The sequence below is a fragment of the Pan paniscus genome, chromosome 15 (assembly GCF_029289425.2).
Source record: "Pan paniscus chromosome 15, NHGRI_mPanPan1-v2.0_pri, whole genome shotgun sequence".
Lineage (NCBI taxonomy): Eukaryota > Metazoa > Chordata > Mammalia > Primates > Hominidae > Pan > Pan paniscus.
The window spans coordinates 69,968,376-69,985,227 of NC_073264.2; the positions used below are offsets into that span (position 1 = coordinate 69,968,376).

A 16,852-nucleotide genomic window follows, 5' to 3' on the forward strand; every position below is an offset into this window, starting at 1 on the left:
AGCTGTGGGTTTCCTGTGACCTTCCCAGGCCCACTGAGCTCCTTACTAGCCAAACCGGCTCCTCCACCCACACCAGGCCCTGGGTAAAGAGGTTGAAGTTTCTCCTCCAGGTGGCATCTTTGGGAAGGACACGAATTGCAAGTTCTCCAGTCAGGCTGGAACTGGCAGGCTCTGTGGCCAGGCCAGGGCTCCCACTTTCATGTCAGCACTGATGGAAGGGGTCACTGGAAGGCCTGCCTGGGTTCTGGTCTAAGGGGTACCAGGGGACAGCAGGCCAAACCAGGGTCATTGTCCCCCACAGAGGCAGAGGGTCACCTTTCTCTTCCTCTATGCTGCAGCCCTCGCAACCCAGAGTACCCAATATTCTCCAGACACGCCCTCCCTGGCTCCAGCTTTGCCCTTGCAGACCCCTGCATGTTCAGTCTCTCCCTGCCAGGGCTGGAGGACCCCCAAGCTGATGTTTCCAGTCTCAGCTGGGAGGTGGCCTCCATGCAGCCTCTTCACCTCTCCCCTAGCCCAGGACACGCTTCCCTGACAGCAGCTCTCCAACCACCTCTGTGGCTTTTACTTATGGCTCCACGAGTATTAGTACCCATGATGAGTGGACACTGCGACAATGCTAAGGTCTCCTTGTAGAGGGGACACAGAGTACTAGACAGACAATTACATTAGAGGGTGGCAAGGGTTACAGCAGTGACCCAGGCTGCAGCCAGCCCAAACCACTTCGTGAGAGCCAACAGTGTGCACTTCTCCTCAACTCTGTGGTCAGTGACGTCAACTTCATAGATGGAAACCAGCCATGGGGGCAGTATTTACACCACGGAAATCAGCAAACTGCAAATCAGGGCTTTTTTCCCCATTCAGCAAGTTGTTAAATGTTGCCTAGCACCCCACTGCAGAAGCAGCATTACAGGGGACTGGGAGCCCCGAGAAGGCTGCTAGCTTCATTTGTGTTCGCCCTAAAAATGGATCCTGAGACGAGCACTTGAGAGAAAGTATTTTTTTTGGAAGGCGATGTAGGGGAGAAAAAGTCATGTCTTTTGCTCACCCATCACAAGGCCCGTGGGTTGTCAGCCATGAACCCCTACAACAAAAGACAGATTTACAAAAGAAAAGCACACACATTTAATTCATATAAGTTTTACACGACACAGAAGTCTTTAGAAAATGCAGACCCAAAGAAACAGGGAAATTTGTACATTCTTAAGGACAGTCATGAAAAAGTATGTTGGACCAGGGGTGTATAATCTAATGGTAGAAATCTGGGAGAACTTAGCAAACAGAACAACAAACAGAACAAACAAAAGTCCTGTTTGTTCGGGTTCTTCTTGGCCTCTGTGTCTTCTGAGATAAGAACGTTAATGAAGACGACCTACTTCAGGGTAGACGGGAATGAGGTCAGAAAGTGACCCTCTTGCTTCCGTGGTTTTCTCAGTTTCCTGCATCATCAAATACTCACCATGTCAAGGTGCTTATCCTGGGGTGTCTGAGCCCCATCAGTGATCACAAAGAGCAACAACAGTGAGGCAGGGAAGGGAAGGGGCTTATTTAGACGGGGATTATCAAACCATTTTGCCAACGTGGCCAGTCAGAACTCCATCCTACCAGGCATGGCAGAGGTAGAGCAGACGTCAGCGGTCACACGGAGCCGTGAGCAAGCCAGTATTTACTCACCAACCCCATCACCGTTTGGCCCGCATTGACTCCCTGGCGCTTCCAGCGGGCTCTGTGCTTGGACCCAGCTTGCTCCCGTTTCCAGGAAAAATGCTGCACCTGAGGCACTCAGTGCAGGCAGCCGCCCTCAAATAGAGGTGACCTGGGTAGGGTGCCACCGTGTCTGGTAAGGGAGCCCACCCAGGCTGGAGGCTCGGCACCCCCAGACTATACATTTCCTGCCTGCAGAGACTGCTGTTCTGCCCCCGGGTGTCCTTGAGACCTGTCAGGAAAGTCATAAGATTGTTGTGGCTTAGAAATCCTACCCCAAGCCGGCGCGGTGGCTCACACCTGTAATCCCAGCACTTTGGGAGGCCAAAGCAGGTGGATCACCTGCGGTCAGGAGTTCGAGACCAGCCTGGCCAATATGGTGAAACGCCATCTCTACTAAAAATACAAAAATAAAAAAATTAGCCGGGTGTGGTGGTGCGCCGTTGTAATCCCAGCTACTTGGGAGGCTGAGGCAGGAGAATCGCTTGAACCCGGGAGGCGGAGGTTGCAATGAGCTGAGATTGCACCATCACACTCCAGCCTGGGCCACAGAACAAGACTCCATCTCAGGAAAAAAAAAAAAAAAGAAAGAAAGAAAAAGAAATCCTACCCCAAAATATGGCACTCGGGCATTTGAGAAAACAGCAAAACCTAGAAAGGTCATTCTCTGACCTTCTCCCTCCCTTCTCCCCGAAGACCCTCATGTGAGAGGTGTCCTGCACCATACACAGAGAAAAGAAATGTCACACGGGAATGCCAAGAAGAATCTGAGCAAACAGGCCTTTCTGACTTCCCCCAGTTTTTAAATTTTAGATCCTCCCTCCCTGTGCTCCGATCCTACTTCTGCATGGCTGTCCATAAAAACACAGGTTACCCGAGGTCTGTGAGTCTTCATTTTCCGAAGGCTCCCAAGTCACATAAAACTGATATTGAATACATTTGTTATGCTTTCCTCTTATTAATCTGTCTTTTGTTATAGGGGTGTCAGCCATGAACCTTGCGACAGGTGAGGAAAAGATATTACTTTTTCTCCCCCACAAGATCAAAACTATTTTTATAGCAACACTAAGACATTAGTATTTTGCCCTCTCATTCTCTTGTGCCCTCTCATTCTCTTGTGTGTACAGAATTTTCCAGAGGCTGTATGACATGTGATATTGCAGTAGATTGAATGCAGAAGCAAATATGAGTGTCCAGCTGGTTTCTATTAAGCCAGACATTAAATAGATTTGAAAAAAAATGTATTAAAAAGACTGATTTGGGGCCAGGTGCTGTGGCTCACACGTGTAATCCCAGCACTTTGGGAAGCTGAGACGGGTGGATCACCTGAGGTCAGGAGTTCGAGACTAGCCTGGCCAACATGGTGAAACCCCGTCTCTATTAAAAATACAAAAATTAGCCAGGTGTGGTCACACCAAAAAAAAAAAAATACTGATTTGGGATGGTTCCCAGAGGATGGGAAGGGTAGTAAGAGGGTGGGGAGAAGGTGGGGATGGTCAGTGAGTACAAAAAAAAAATAGAAAGAATGGGTAAGACCTAGTATTTGACAGCACCACAGGGTGACTATAGTCAATAATAATTTATTTGTATATTTAAAAATAATTAAAAGAGTAGAATTAGATTCTTTGTAAGACAAAGGATAAATGCTTGAGGGGACGGATGCCCCATTCTATATGATATGATTATTATGCATTGCACTTCTTACCAAACAAAACATCTCATGTTCCCCATAAATATATACATGAACTATGTACCCACAAAAATTAAAAATTATTTTTAAAATAATACTGATTTTCTCACTTTTTTGTTTTGGAAGATATAATTTAAAAAATTATTATTATAAATATAACAATATATACATTCATTATTTTAAATTAATAAATACTACTTTAACTTTTTCTTAATTTTCATTTCTAATGTGGTAAACATTGATAGTTTCGGTGCTCAGAAAACAATACCCTGAAGTCTGGACCTTGGGCAGGCTGAGTACTTTGAACTAAAGGAGATTAGAAGGCCTCAGAAGCAAAGTCTCTCTCTGACCTTCTCCTGCCCTCATTTCTTCTTTTCCCATTTCTCCCCGAAGCAGTTCATAGAAACTAGAATTTCTCCTCCCCAAGGTGTGTCATAAAAACTAGAACTCCTCTCCCGCAAAGCCAGCCATAAAACCTAGAGACCTCTGACCTACCTTCCCCTCAAGGTGGCCACAGGACCCTCATTGCAAAAGGGTCCCACCCCATATTTGGGGCGAGGACATGCCTCACAGAGAGGCCAGAAAGAATCTGAACAAACAGGCTTTGCCAAGATCCCTCCAGTTCATTACCATTGGGTCATACCCCCGGGTCTTTGTGTCTTCATCATGTAAAACTTACCCTGAATACCCTTGCTATGCCTCTCTCTGGTTAATCTGTCTTTTGCAATAAGGGTATGGGGTAGACCTTGCAACACCTTTTCCTCATTTAGAAGGCTTGCTACAGGTGCCAGGTGCCAGTATTCTACAAAAATGCTTTGCCTTTTTTCCCCCCTCATTCAACCCTCCAAAGAGACTTAAAACAGAGGTCATTTTTAACTCCATGAGAAAATCAAGGTTTAGAGAATTAAAGCTGCTTAAGGACACAAAGTTGGCAAGGGACAGAGCTAGGATTTGAGCACAAGCAATCGGACCCTGCGGCCTGCAACTTCAAGCCTATAATTTCCTTTATATCCTACTACTTCAGTTCTCAGCACTCCTCCACACCTTCACACAGTGTTATCTGCACCTGCCTGGTAATACCTGGGGGCCATGGGGGCGTCTTAGCATCAACTTGACATCCGTATGTGTCGCACGTAAGTGTGTCTCAAATTGGAGCACTTAGACCTGCCCGTGTTCAGGAACTAAAATTCTATGAGATTTTTAAGTTTTGTGTTTATTTTAATAAATAATCTTATGGTTTGTTTTTTTTTTACAAGTTTTTAAGGATGACATTGTTATATTACTATTTCACAACTGAAAGCCATTTTAACAGAATAAGACCTTAAATTTCCAAGTTAGAATTTTCCAGACTGGGTCCTGAGACGTTTTCTTTGAAATAAAATGACCCCTCTTAACCTTGCCGGGGTTAAGAACACAATACTGCAGGAGTCCAGAACATGCCGCCCCAAAGTATGAAGGATCCTTGAGCAGATGTGGGAAAGCTCCCTGACCTCCCTCTATTTGCCTAAATGTAGGACATAGACTTACAACAACAAAAGGTGTCCCAACCCCCCTTTTTTTCTGAAACGGAGATTTGCTCTTGTCACCCAGGCTGGAGTGCAGTGGTGCGATCTCAGCTCACTGCCACCTCCGCCTCCCGGGTTCAAGCGATTCTCCTGCGTCCGTCCCCCAAGTAGCTAGGATTACAGGCTCCTGCCACCACGCCCAGCTAATTTTTGTATTTTTAGTAGAGACGGAGTTTCACCATATTGGTCAGGCTGGCCTCGAACTCCTGACCTTAGGTGATCTGCCTGCCTTGGCCTCCCAAAGTGTTGGGATTACAGGCGTGAGCCAATTTGCCCAGCCCCAACCACCTTTCTAACCAGGGAGAACAAAGGTTAACCACTGAAGACAGATTTAGACCCTATCAGCCTGGAGATGGTACCAGAGGAATCTACATTAATAAGCTTTACTAACTAGTCTTTGTCTGCCATTTATTTGCCTTCCCCACAAGCCGCTGCCGCCAGAGACTCAACGCCCTTTTCCTTTGTCTTGTCACTGCTCTAAAAATGGACTGTTCTTTGCTCTGTGTTGAAGATGCTACACAAGCTAGAATTCAAAGCTACCTCTTTGAGAACTATTCATTCTCTGAGTGTCTTCCATGTATACATAAAATATACATGTTAATAAACTTCTGTTTGTTTTTCTCTTGTTAGTCTGTCTTTCATAACAGGGGCGCTTTTCTAACTACAAACCCATGGGGGCTATTATTTTTCCCCTGCAATACTCCAAAGCATGGCGCCTTGGCATCTGAGGTTTTTTCTTTGTTTTGTTTTGTTTGTTTGTTTGTTTGTTTTTGTCTTTTTTGAGACAGAGTTTTGCTCTTGTTGCCCAGGCTGGAGTGCAATGACGTGATCTCTGATCATCGCAACCTCCGCCACCCAGGTTCAAGCGATTCTCCTGCCTCAGCCTCCTGAGTAGCTGGGATTACAGGCATGTGCCACCACACCTGGCTAATTTTGTATTTTTAGTAGAGATGGGGTTTCTCCATGTTGGCCAGGCTGGTCTCGAACTCCTGACCTCAGGTGATCCTCCCACCTCGGCCTCCCAAAGTGCTGGGATTACAGGCGTGAGCCACCGCACCTGGCCAAAACTGTCCATTGTTCATCAAACCTAAGCATAAAAATACCATTTTCCCTGGGTCTTTGGGTCTTTATTTCTGAAGGCTCCCATGTGACATAAAACTTTGGTTAAATAAATTTGTTAAGCTTTCCTCTTGTTAATCTGTCTTTTGTTACAGGGGTGTCAGCCATGAACCTCTTGGTGGGTGAAGGAAAGATCTTAGTTTTTCTCCCCTACACCCTGCTTTCCTGGAGATCATTCCATTTGTAGTTTTCTCCAAATGAAACTTTTTTATATATGATTATAAAAGTGACACTTGATTCATGCAAAAAAAAAAAAAAATCAGCTAATACAACATGGTATAAAGAGGAAAGTGCGGCCAGGTACAGTGGCTCACGCCTGTAATCCCAGCACTTTGGGAGGCTGAACCGGGGGGCGGGTCACAAGGTCAAGAGTTCAAAACCGGCCTGGCCAACATGGTGAAATCTCGTCTCTACTAAAAATACAAAACACAATTAGCCAGGCGTGGTGGCACATGCCTGTAGTCCCAGCTACTCAGGAGGCTGAGGCAGGAGAATCGCTTGAACCCAGGAGGCAGAGGTTGCAGTGAGCCAAGATCGCACCACTCCACTCCAGCCTGGGTAACAGAGCAAGACTCTGTCTCAGAAAAAAAAAAAAAAAGAAAAAAAAGGGAAAGTGTGAGGGGCAGAATGTAAGGAGAGGAGCACCTTCAGGGGTGGAAGTGAGAGACGCCCTACCGATTCTGGGGAGGAACTGGGAGTGACAGGGCCCAAACTGTGAGATAGCTAGCCTCACCCTGCTCCCAGCCTTCCTCAGAGCTTTCAGGCTACTCTGGTTCCTGGGAACCTGTGACAACCCTGGGCTTGCCTTCATGGGATCTTTTCCCTGCGGAGGACATGTTCTGATTTGACAGCACTTGGCAGGTTCCCCTGAGAAGCAGCCCCAAGGTGACCAGGACTCGGCTCCCAAATGTCCAGTTATAGCACTTTCTCTCCTCCACAGCACCTTCCCCCAGGGATTAGCGGCTCCAGACACCAGGATTGATGTCACCTTAGTGACACATGGGGCAGCTGCTCCATAGGTCCCTCAGTTCCTCATCGCTCAAGCCTGTTCACAGCAGATGGGGCATTTCAGCTCAACAGATACAATCTGTGACCTTCGCCAGACAACACTCAAAGGCCTTCAACAACATCAAGGTGCACAATTTCCATAGGGAGACTCACCATAAGCACATAATGGAATGCCAAACGAAGCAGGTGCAGGGCCCCAAATTAGAAGAAAGGAGGGAGAGATTAATACTCTCTTGAAGGTATCAGAGCCTGGTATCCTCATCTGCAAACTGCAGGCACCTACTCAAAGAGCCACCAAGAGGAGATGAAATTGTGTATATGAAAGCACCGATCCAAATGCTGGCATGCAGCAATAGTTGGATCAGAATATAGATATGACTATTAGAAAGTTCTCTCTTCTATTCATACAAAATCTCCCTCTTGGTAATGATAAGGTTTTAATCTAGCATTTCTCAAAGGTGGTCCATGAACTTGTTTCCATTACCAGACCCCACCCAGAATGTCCTAGGGACAGATTCCCAGTTGTCTTTACTTCTCTTAGAAATAATCAGAATCTCTGGGGACACAGTCCTACATGCTGCCTCTTTACCAATCTCCCTAAACAATTCTTGGGCATCGCAAAGTTTGAGAACCACTGGTGAAGTGGATAAAATATCGCTCCTGGGGATGAGGGAAACATAGTTTCAAGTCCTAGCTCTGTCACTCACTGGAGATCTCAGGCCGTGGCCTCCTGTTTTTGTTTGTTTTTTAAGAAAGGGTCTCTTGGTTGTCTGGGTTTTCAGCGGGCTTCCCAGGGACAAAAATGGTTATGGCTAGCGATTTCTACCTGCGCTACTACGTAGGGCACAAGGGCAAGTTTGGGCATGAGTTTTTGGAGTCCGAATTTCAGCTGGATGGAAAGCTTAGATATGCCAACAATAGCAATTACAAAAATGATGTCATGATCAGAAAAGAGGCTTACGTGCACAAGAGTTTAATGGAAGAACTGAAGAGAATTATTGATGACAATGAAATCATAAAAGAAGATGATGGTTTGTGGCCTCCCCCTGACAGGGCTGGCCAACAGGAGCTTGAAATTGTAATTGGAGATGAGCACATATCTTTTTTTTTTTTTTTTTTTGAGACGGAGTCTTGCCCTGTTGCCCAAGCTGGAGTGCAATGGTGCGATCTCAGCACACCGCATCCTCTGCCTCCCAGGTTCAAGCGATTCTCCTGCCTCAGCCTCCCAAGTAGCTGGGATTACAGGCACATGCCACCACACCCGGCTAATTTTGTATTTTTAGTAGAGACGAGGTTTATCCATGTTGGCCAGGCTGGTCTCAAACTCCTGACCTCATGATCCACCCGCCTTGGCGGTGGTGCTGGGATGACAAAGTGCTGGGATTACAGGTGTGAGCCACCACGCCCGGCCCACATATCTTTTACCACATCAAAAATAGGTTCTCTTATTGATGTAAATCAGTCAAAGGATCCTGAAGGCCTTCGAGTATTTTACTATTTGGTACAAGACTTGAATTGTTTAGTTTTCAGTCTCATTGGATTACACTTCAAGATTAACCCAATTTAAATTGTATGTTTTTCAAGCTGTTTGTATATTTAATTAAGGGATGGGAAGGGTTATTTGTCATTTACAATATTGGTTTTTTTATTAATGTGAAGCTAACAAAAAAAATTGTATGTAAACTGAAAATAAGAAAATACATTAGCAGGCTTAATGGTTACCCTTACTTGAGTCCACATGGGTTGGACAGTCCCCACTGTCCCCACATTAAATTCTGTAAATAAAAGCCACCTTTTGTTAAAAATTTGCTCTAATAAAACATACCAAATCCTGAAAAAAAAAAAAAAAAAAAGACAGGGTCTCTCTCTGTGACCCAGGCAGGAGTACAGTGGTGTGATCATAGCTTACTGCAGCCTCAACCTCCTGGGTTCAAGGGATCTCCCCTCTCAGCCTCCCAAGTAGCAGCTGGGACTACAGACACGTGCTACCATGCCTGGCCAATTTTTGTGGTTTTTTGTAGAGACAGGTTCTCACTATGTTCCCTAGGCTGGTCTTGAACTCCTGGCCTCAAGCAATCTGCCCACCTCAACCTCCCAAAGTGCTAGGATTACAGGCATTAGCCACATAGCTTGGCCTTGTTTTTTTAAGTTGAGATAACAATGGTATGTGTGATGATTAAAGGCATGTCAGTCATTTGAGATTTAGGCCAATGCAAAGTAAGTGCTCAGCAAATGTTAGCTATTGTTTTTCTCCTGCTAAATGCACCTTGTTGCTTCTGCTTTCCCTTTGTGGCACAGATCCAAGCCCCTTCAGCACCCCAGGAATACCCCAGCAGTATTCCCATTAGGAGCAGTCTGTGGAGCACTGGGAAGAAGCAGGGGGGAAGGGTTTGATTTTGCTTCCTGGTCCTCTTCTGACATGCTTTAAGGGCACACTTGGCCACTGGAGGGCAGCATCCACTTGCTCGGTTTTTAGGAAGGCCATTCTAAAAAAGCATTTTCCAGCTGCAGAGGGTGCAGAAGATGGAAGGAAGCCTTCATGGGGGCTTACTGGACACTGGGTTAGTTCTTTTATCCTAGTGGTTCATTTTATGCATCCTATTCCAGGCAGCCCTTAGTAAACAGATATAACCTATCACAGAATACACAGAATAGGTTCTATAATTTTTTTTTTTTTTTTTTTTTTTTAGACAGAGTGTCGCTCTGTTGCCCAGGCTGGAGTGCAATGGTGCAATCTCGGCTCACTACACCCTCCGCCTCCTAGGTTCAAGCAGTTCTCCTTCCTCAGCCTCCTGAGTAGCTGGGACTACAGACGCATGCAACCATGGCTGGCTAATTTTTGTATTTTTAGTAGAGATGGGGTTTCACCATATTGGTCAGCCTGGTCTCGAACTCCTGACCGCAGGTGACCCACCCACTTCGGCCTCCCACAGTTCTGGGATTACAGGCATGAGCCACCGCACCCAGCCTAAGTTCTATAAAATATTAATACAACCTATAAAATATAACCTATATAACCTATAGAGAGATGTTTTCCTTAAAGAACTGTTTTCTCATTGTCTTGAATCATAAAATGAGAATTTTGTTTCTAAACCTGGGGTCCCCTACAGGCACCGAGGTCTCCACAGGTGACCCCTGCTGTGCCACATGCCTGCATGCCTGGACCCCCACTCCTGCAGGCACACAGGAGCTTCCTGTTCTCCCGCCTGGTCCGTGGGGGCTGCCAATGAAGAACAGGGGGGCAGCTGAAGGAGAGGTGGCAGCTCCTTCCCAAGCCCTTGGTGCCCCCTCCTTACTGCAGCAACAGGAATGGTTTCTTCACCTGTGGGTCTAAGTGTTCCAGTGCTGTTTGAGGACCTGGTGTGGGACTCCTTCCCAGCCCATCTCAAGGGTCTAGAGCGGGACTTCCAGGTGAAGTCACTGTCCCCAGGTAGGGCCCAGAGAGTGGGCTGTGTCCTAGTTTGGGACACCCCAAAGCACGCACTAGATGAGGGTTCTAGCACCAGTGGTTTACGTGGGAGGTGCAGGGGATGGAAATGAGGAAGAGACTCACGGAAGGGGGACTTACAGTGAGGTTGTGCTATGAGCTCAGCACTGCATGGGCATCTGCACTGAATCCCATGGGAGAAAGAAGCGCCAAGAAACAGTCTAAAACACATGCCTCAGAATCATCCCATCCAAGTGTGAGGGAGCTGAGGGCCTCAGACACCCACCCTGAGGGCTGAGGGCTGCTCCTGGTGGCTGCTTCTTCAGTAGCCTGCTCCATCCACAGGCAGAGTGGTCTTCTGCAGTTCTGGGAGGAAAGCCCCAGGCACACAGATGCAGGTACACACAGGTGGAAGTTTGCTGGAACAAACTGAAGGGTGGGACAGGCACGGGCGGGGTGGTGACAACTGCTGCTAGAGGCTACCTTCACCTCTGACTCAGGTGCTGGCTGCCTATTGTCCCAACAGCGCTTCTCCTGGATCCGGGCTGGGAGCCCACTCCTCCCCATGCTCATAGATAGATGTCTGTCCTGTCTCTTGACCGGCATCTGCCTCTGGAGAAGCCCACGCCCTATATGAGTTTTGGGGGCAGGCAGAAAGGGTTTCTGTTGCTTGTGATAAGGAGCCCTGACATACTGGCCAGGCCATTCTGAATTCAGGTGGCCTGGGTGGGACTGCACCCTCCACCCTAGGGTGAGCATACAACCCAAGCTAGGCCTCAAACAGTAAGTGTAGAAAGTAAAAAGTTTCCTCTTCAAAGTTTTCCTTCTTGTTAAAAAATAAATCATGTTAGAAATAATAGTTTCTTTTAAAGACTAACGTCCTTCAAGCCTCCTTTCTTTGTGCTATTAACTCTTTGTTAAGCCCTATCCTATGTAGCTGCTAGATATAAAGGAATAAGTGCATTCTATTTCCTTATACTTTAACCAAAATACTTGTGCTAGACATGCTCACAGGCACGTAATACAGTCTATGTCCTTGTATTTTAACCAAGATATTTGTGCCGGACGTGCTCACAGGCATGTCCCAGCTCTTAGCCTATGCCCCTTCCCTATTTGGCATAAGCAACCTCCTCTTTTCCTTTGTTCTCCCTTGCCTTTACCTATTTAGAAAAGTTTTAAATTATTAGCCTGTTGGGTTTTAGTTTAGATTGTGAGATCTGGCTCCAGCCAATGGAGACAGGACACAGTAGCAGGGACAAGCTGCATAAAGGATAAAAATTGCTTCCCTCCTTTGTTCAGGTGTGCTCCCACCATTGTTCCATCTGCAAGGAGCACCGTTTCTGCAGAAAGTAAAATTGGCTTGCTGAGAAAACTTCTTGTCTGAATGCTAATTTTTCCTTGTGGTGCTGAGGAACAAGCATTCTATTTCTGAATAAACATTTTACATATAACAATAAGCAAAACCCACTGTCCTGGCTGGGGCCACTATGTTGCCTGCCTCCAGCTGGGGTCACTCCTTTTTCTCTCTGCCAGACTTGCAATCACAAGGTGGGGAAGCTGGAGCTGCTGGAAGTCATTTTGCTGCCTCAGAGAGAGATACTTTTGAGAATGGGGTCCAGCCAGAGAAGCTAGGCCCTGCTGGCATTTGAGCCTCTGCCTCAGCCACCTGGAAAGTCAGCATTACCTCTGGACACTTCAGTTATTTGAGCCAGTAACTTATCCTTTTTTTTTTTTTTTTTTCCAAGACAGAGTCTTACTCTGCTGAGTGCAGTGGTGGGATCTCAGCTCACTGCAACCTCCACCTCCTGGGCTCAAGCAATTCTTATGCCTCAGCCTCCCTGAGTAGCTGGGACTACAGGCATGTGCCAACATGCCCAGCTAATTTTTTGTATTTTAGTAGAGACGAGGTTTCGCCATGTTGCACAGGCTGGTCTCGAACTCCTGAGCTCAGGCAATCCACCCACCTTGGCCTCCCAAAGTGCTGGGATTACAGGCATGAGCCATCACACCCAGCTTTTCCTTCTATCTTTACCAGCTTAGATTGGGTTTTAAGTTTCCTGCACCCAGAAGGGTCCTAACCACTACACAATCTAATGGTTACTGTCACCCACAAATGACAGTGGGTTGGGTACATTGATGACTTATTACATTTATTATCTCATGCCGATTGTACATAAAACCAAATTATTCCCACCTCCACTTCTCTCTCTCCTCCTGACCATCATGGCCCCCAAACTTTGCTGTCCTGTACAGAGCACTGGGCTACAAGTCAGGAGACCTGGGTTCTCACCTTAGCTCTGCCTTAGCCCCTGTGACTTACAGCAAGGCAACCCATGCTCCCAGGCCTTGGTTTTCTCCTACAATGATTGGGAAGGTTGGACTCCATGACTTCAAAGGTGTTTCCAACACTAACATTCTATGGACATTCTTCTCCTTCTTCAACTGCATTTAACCAGTCACTGAGGACCACAGAAGTTCCCTTGGAAATCTCTAACCCATTCCTTCTGCATTCCCCATTTCTATTACCTATATAAGAAGAATGGGTTTCTCTCTTTCTTCTTTAAATGCTGCTTTCACCATGGAGTGCAAATTTGGAACTAAAAAGAATCTTGCAGTGAGTACAGCCCAGGAAGCCCCCTCACTTCCTCACCACCAGAAGATTCTGGAAAAGCAAGCGGAGATTTCCATTCATTTTGATCCTCAAAGTCCCAAATCAGCCTCAACCACTTGATCTTACCAAACCACTCAGTGTTAGGGGTCGTGTCCTGCCCATCTCTCACAGTCCTTATAACATTTGCTTTGAGTAGGACTTGGGTTACAAATCCAATCCCAAATCCACCTGCATTAACTCAAATTAGAGAAGGGAAATAAATGCACCTGTAATCCCAGTTATTCAGGAGGTTGAACCAGGAAGATCGCTTGAGCCCAGGAGGTCAAGGCTGCAGTGAGCTATGACTGCACCACTGCACTTCAGCCTGGGTGACAGAGTGAGACCCCATCTCTTAAAAAAAAAGAAAAAATTAAGTTTTGCTTAAAAAAACAAAGAAAGAAAAGGAAAATGTGTCACGAGGTACCAGGATACAATTCATGTCACTCACCCACAGGCTCGGGCTGACACGTGGCAGGATCTCTTCTCCACTGTGAGCATTGCTTCATTCTTCTCTCGTCAGAGACCAGCTTTCTGTGCTTCACAGCCACATTGGCAGAAAACCACCAGCTTCTGAGCTCCCAAGTTATCAGTCCAGCCCGAGATTGAAGTAACTCCTTTCAGCTGCTTCACCACACAGCTGACTCACATTTAGAGTCTTCTCGGCCTCTTTTCCATGTGGTCCCACCATATCTTCCCACCTTGGAGACAGGTTTCGGTTTTTTAGACCCAGTTTCAGGGTTTTATGTTTATTACTATGAAATGTAGCCTTGTAAGATTACTCCCATCATGACTGCCTATTAAGGTCTTTTTGAACCTCAAATCTCCCACTTACTTTATTGGCTTCATAATGGCCATGAGTTTGATGAGTCCAAGTCATTAAGAAAAATGACTGGCTGGGAATAATCACTGGTCCTCACAGCATGCAGAAATGTCCCTGCAAGTTGTCAGATGCATAAGCCAGCACATTCTGGCATGTTGGTTTCCACAGCCACTTAGTCCTCTAGTGGGACTCTCCATCCACTCCCCTTTCCCCATCGTTCCCACCAGGATTAGAGGAGACGCTGCTTGGCTGAATTTCAGCAAGGACAGAGACATCTTCATATTGCTCTTCTGTAGAGCCTGGTATCCAACCCCAAAAGAAGAGTTAATCAAGCAGAGCCTCTTCTACCTGGGACTGGGCTGGGCCCAAGGATCCTTGTATCTTTTTTTTTTTTTTTTTTTTTGGGTTGGGGGGCGGGGGATAGAATCTCGCTCTGTTGCCCAGGCTGGAGTGCAGTGGCTCGGTCTCAGCTCACTGCAACCTCCGCCTCATGGGTTCAAGTGATTCTCCTGCCTCAGCCTCCTGAGTAGCTAGGGTTACAGCTAAGATTACAGGTGCCTGCCACCACACCTGGCTAATTTTTTGTATTTTTAGTAGAGATGGGGTTTCACCATGTTGGCTAGGCTGGTCTTGAATTCTTGACCTTGTAATCCACCCGCCTCAGCCTCCCAAAGCGCTGGGATTACAGGCGTGAGCCACCGCGCCTGGCCCCCCGTATCCTTTTACAAGTGCTCACAAGCCATCTTTTAAATAGCTTGTTTCCAGAAGCCAGCTTCCCCAGCTATTGGAGTTTGCAAAATTTCTCTTGCATTGTTGGTTGGAAAAGTAGGACTTAAGGAGATTTCTAGACAAGAAAGCATGATTAGAAATGGAAGATGCTACAGAGTGCAATTAGAAAGTATATCTTAAGGTAATCTGTGATAAGAGGGGATTTTTATATTGCCTTTTTAAAGTTGACATTAAAATATATTATTATTTGACCAGGTTTGTCTTTTGAAGACTTCTCTACTGATAGGCACTTCTGCAACAAATTTGCATAATTTGATATAAATATTTTGTAATTATTCTTAAAGGCCAATCAGTGGGTATTTATATGGCTCATAATAAATATACAATAGTATATATTACATAATATATATTAATTGATGGGTTGCATTTTTTTCTTTGAGCTTATACAATGTTTTAGAAACAGTCTACTTTTTATAAATATCAAATGGATATTCCTGTGTGTTGCATTTGCTGAAGAGTCAACAGTTAAGAATCTGTTTCTTTTATCTATGTCAGATTGTGTCCATTCAGAATACAGAATCCCCTGCATAAAACTAACATGTTTTGCTGAAGTACTTGTTAATTTGGCTCTAAAATATTTATTCTTTTTCTAACTTATAGCATTTATTTTAAAAAGATTAATCCCTTCATTCACTTATCCAAGGCTCTTTTGTAGCTCAAAAAATTACCATAAAGGGAAAGAAAGCCCTCTGGCCTTCTACTACAATTACTTTAGAGTAGGGGTCAGAAAACTTTTTCTGTAATGGATCAAACAGTAAATACTGTAGGCTTTGCAAGCCATACATGCCCTGCTGCATCTACTCAACTCTGCAGCTATAGAGCAAAAACAACCTAGACAATAGTGAATGAATGGGTGTGGCCATACTTGACTCATGGTTGTAGTTTGCCTACCCTTGCTTTAGTGTAACTAAATTAACACTGTTCATATAAAATATCCAGTAAGATAAATAATAATTTAGTGCTTAAAAGAAAGTTATAGAACCTTTTACTTTTAGAGTCCTTTAGGAAAAGCGTCATGTATCGCTTGGGAAGTATTCTCTATTTTAAATATTAAATACAGTTTAACACACAAGAATATCCAACTTGATATTTATAAAAAGTAGACTGTTTCTAAAATATTGTATAAGCTCAAAGAAAGAAATGCAACTGTATTTAAATTTTAAATACAGTTTCATTCTTTTATTACCCTGAGATATTTATTAAGAAGGGGTAATCTGGAGTCTAGTACATAAAACATCTTTGGGTATATACACTTTGTAAATAGGAAGTGATATTACTTCTAGCATTCTAAGAACCCCAGCTCCCAAATAATAATGACTCTCGGGTAAAAAGCAAGTACCTGTAGCATGCCTCCAATATATTGACTGTTAAAGGGCAGTAAGTTCTCCCTGGCAGTGACTGCAGGAATTGTAAGTTATATTTTCATATCTAGCCTAGGGATGAAATCATCCAGAATTTTTCTTTGCAGCAAGTAAGGTGGTTGGTGAAAACTCAAAACATGGATTATCAGGTGAGCTCTCTGTATAGGTAGTTGGATCTAAAGTTTATAGAACCATTTCAGCCATTTTCTCAGCTGGGGTGCTGCAGAATTCAACTGTCGATGGAATCTTTTTTTGATAGTTAATGCCAACGTTTCCCAGAAGATGAGAATTTGCTGCTTTTGCCAACTTGTGATTTGTTAATGCCAGCTCTGCTGTGCTGTGGGGTTGTACATTAGGGGAGTAAGGTTGCCCTCTTCCCCACTGCAAGGAGACTAAGAGCTCCTCCAATAATTTCTGGGTAGCTATCATTTCCTGAAGAAACTGTTCCCATTCACTTAGGAGATCCTGTATGGCCCCACGTGCATCACGTTTTTGACGTCATCCCAGTACTGTGGGAGGCTGAAGCAGAAGGATCACTTGAGGCCAGGAGTTCGAGACCAGCCTGGCCAACATGGCAAAACCCCAACTCTACTAAAAATACAAAAATTGGCCAGGCGTGGTGATGGGTGCCTGTAATCCCAGCTACTTGGGAGGCTGAGGCACAAGAATCGCTTGAACCCGGGAGGCAGAGGTTGCAGTGAGCTGAGATTGCACCACTG

General features: G+C 45.3%; 1 protein-coding gene and 1 pseudogene across 1 annotated transcript; one reads left to right on the plus strand and one right to left on the minus strand.

The window, feature by feature from the left end:
• The first annotated feature begins 3,594 nt into the window (after positions 1–3,594).
• Positions 3,595–16,466, plus strand: LOC100978526 (protein mago nashi homolog). Its single transcript, XM_055097731.2, has one exon. The coding sequence runs from the start codon at positions 7,889–7,891 to the stop codon at positions 8,423–8,425; it is 537 nt and encodes a 178-aa protein (XP_054953706.1). The 5' UTR covers positions 3,595–7,888; the 3' UTR covers positions 8,426–16,466.
• Positions 16,140–16,625, minus strand: LOC100978846 (golgin-45-like; annotated as a pseudogene).
• Between the last annotated feature and the right edge of the window lie 227 nt (positions 16,626–16,852).

Coding starts and splice junctions, on each gene's coding strand:
- LOC100978526 (XM_055097731.2), top strand. CDS start 7,889: ATGGTTATGGCTAGCGATTTCTACCTGCGCTACTACGTAGGGCACAAG.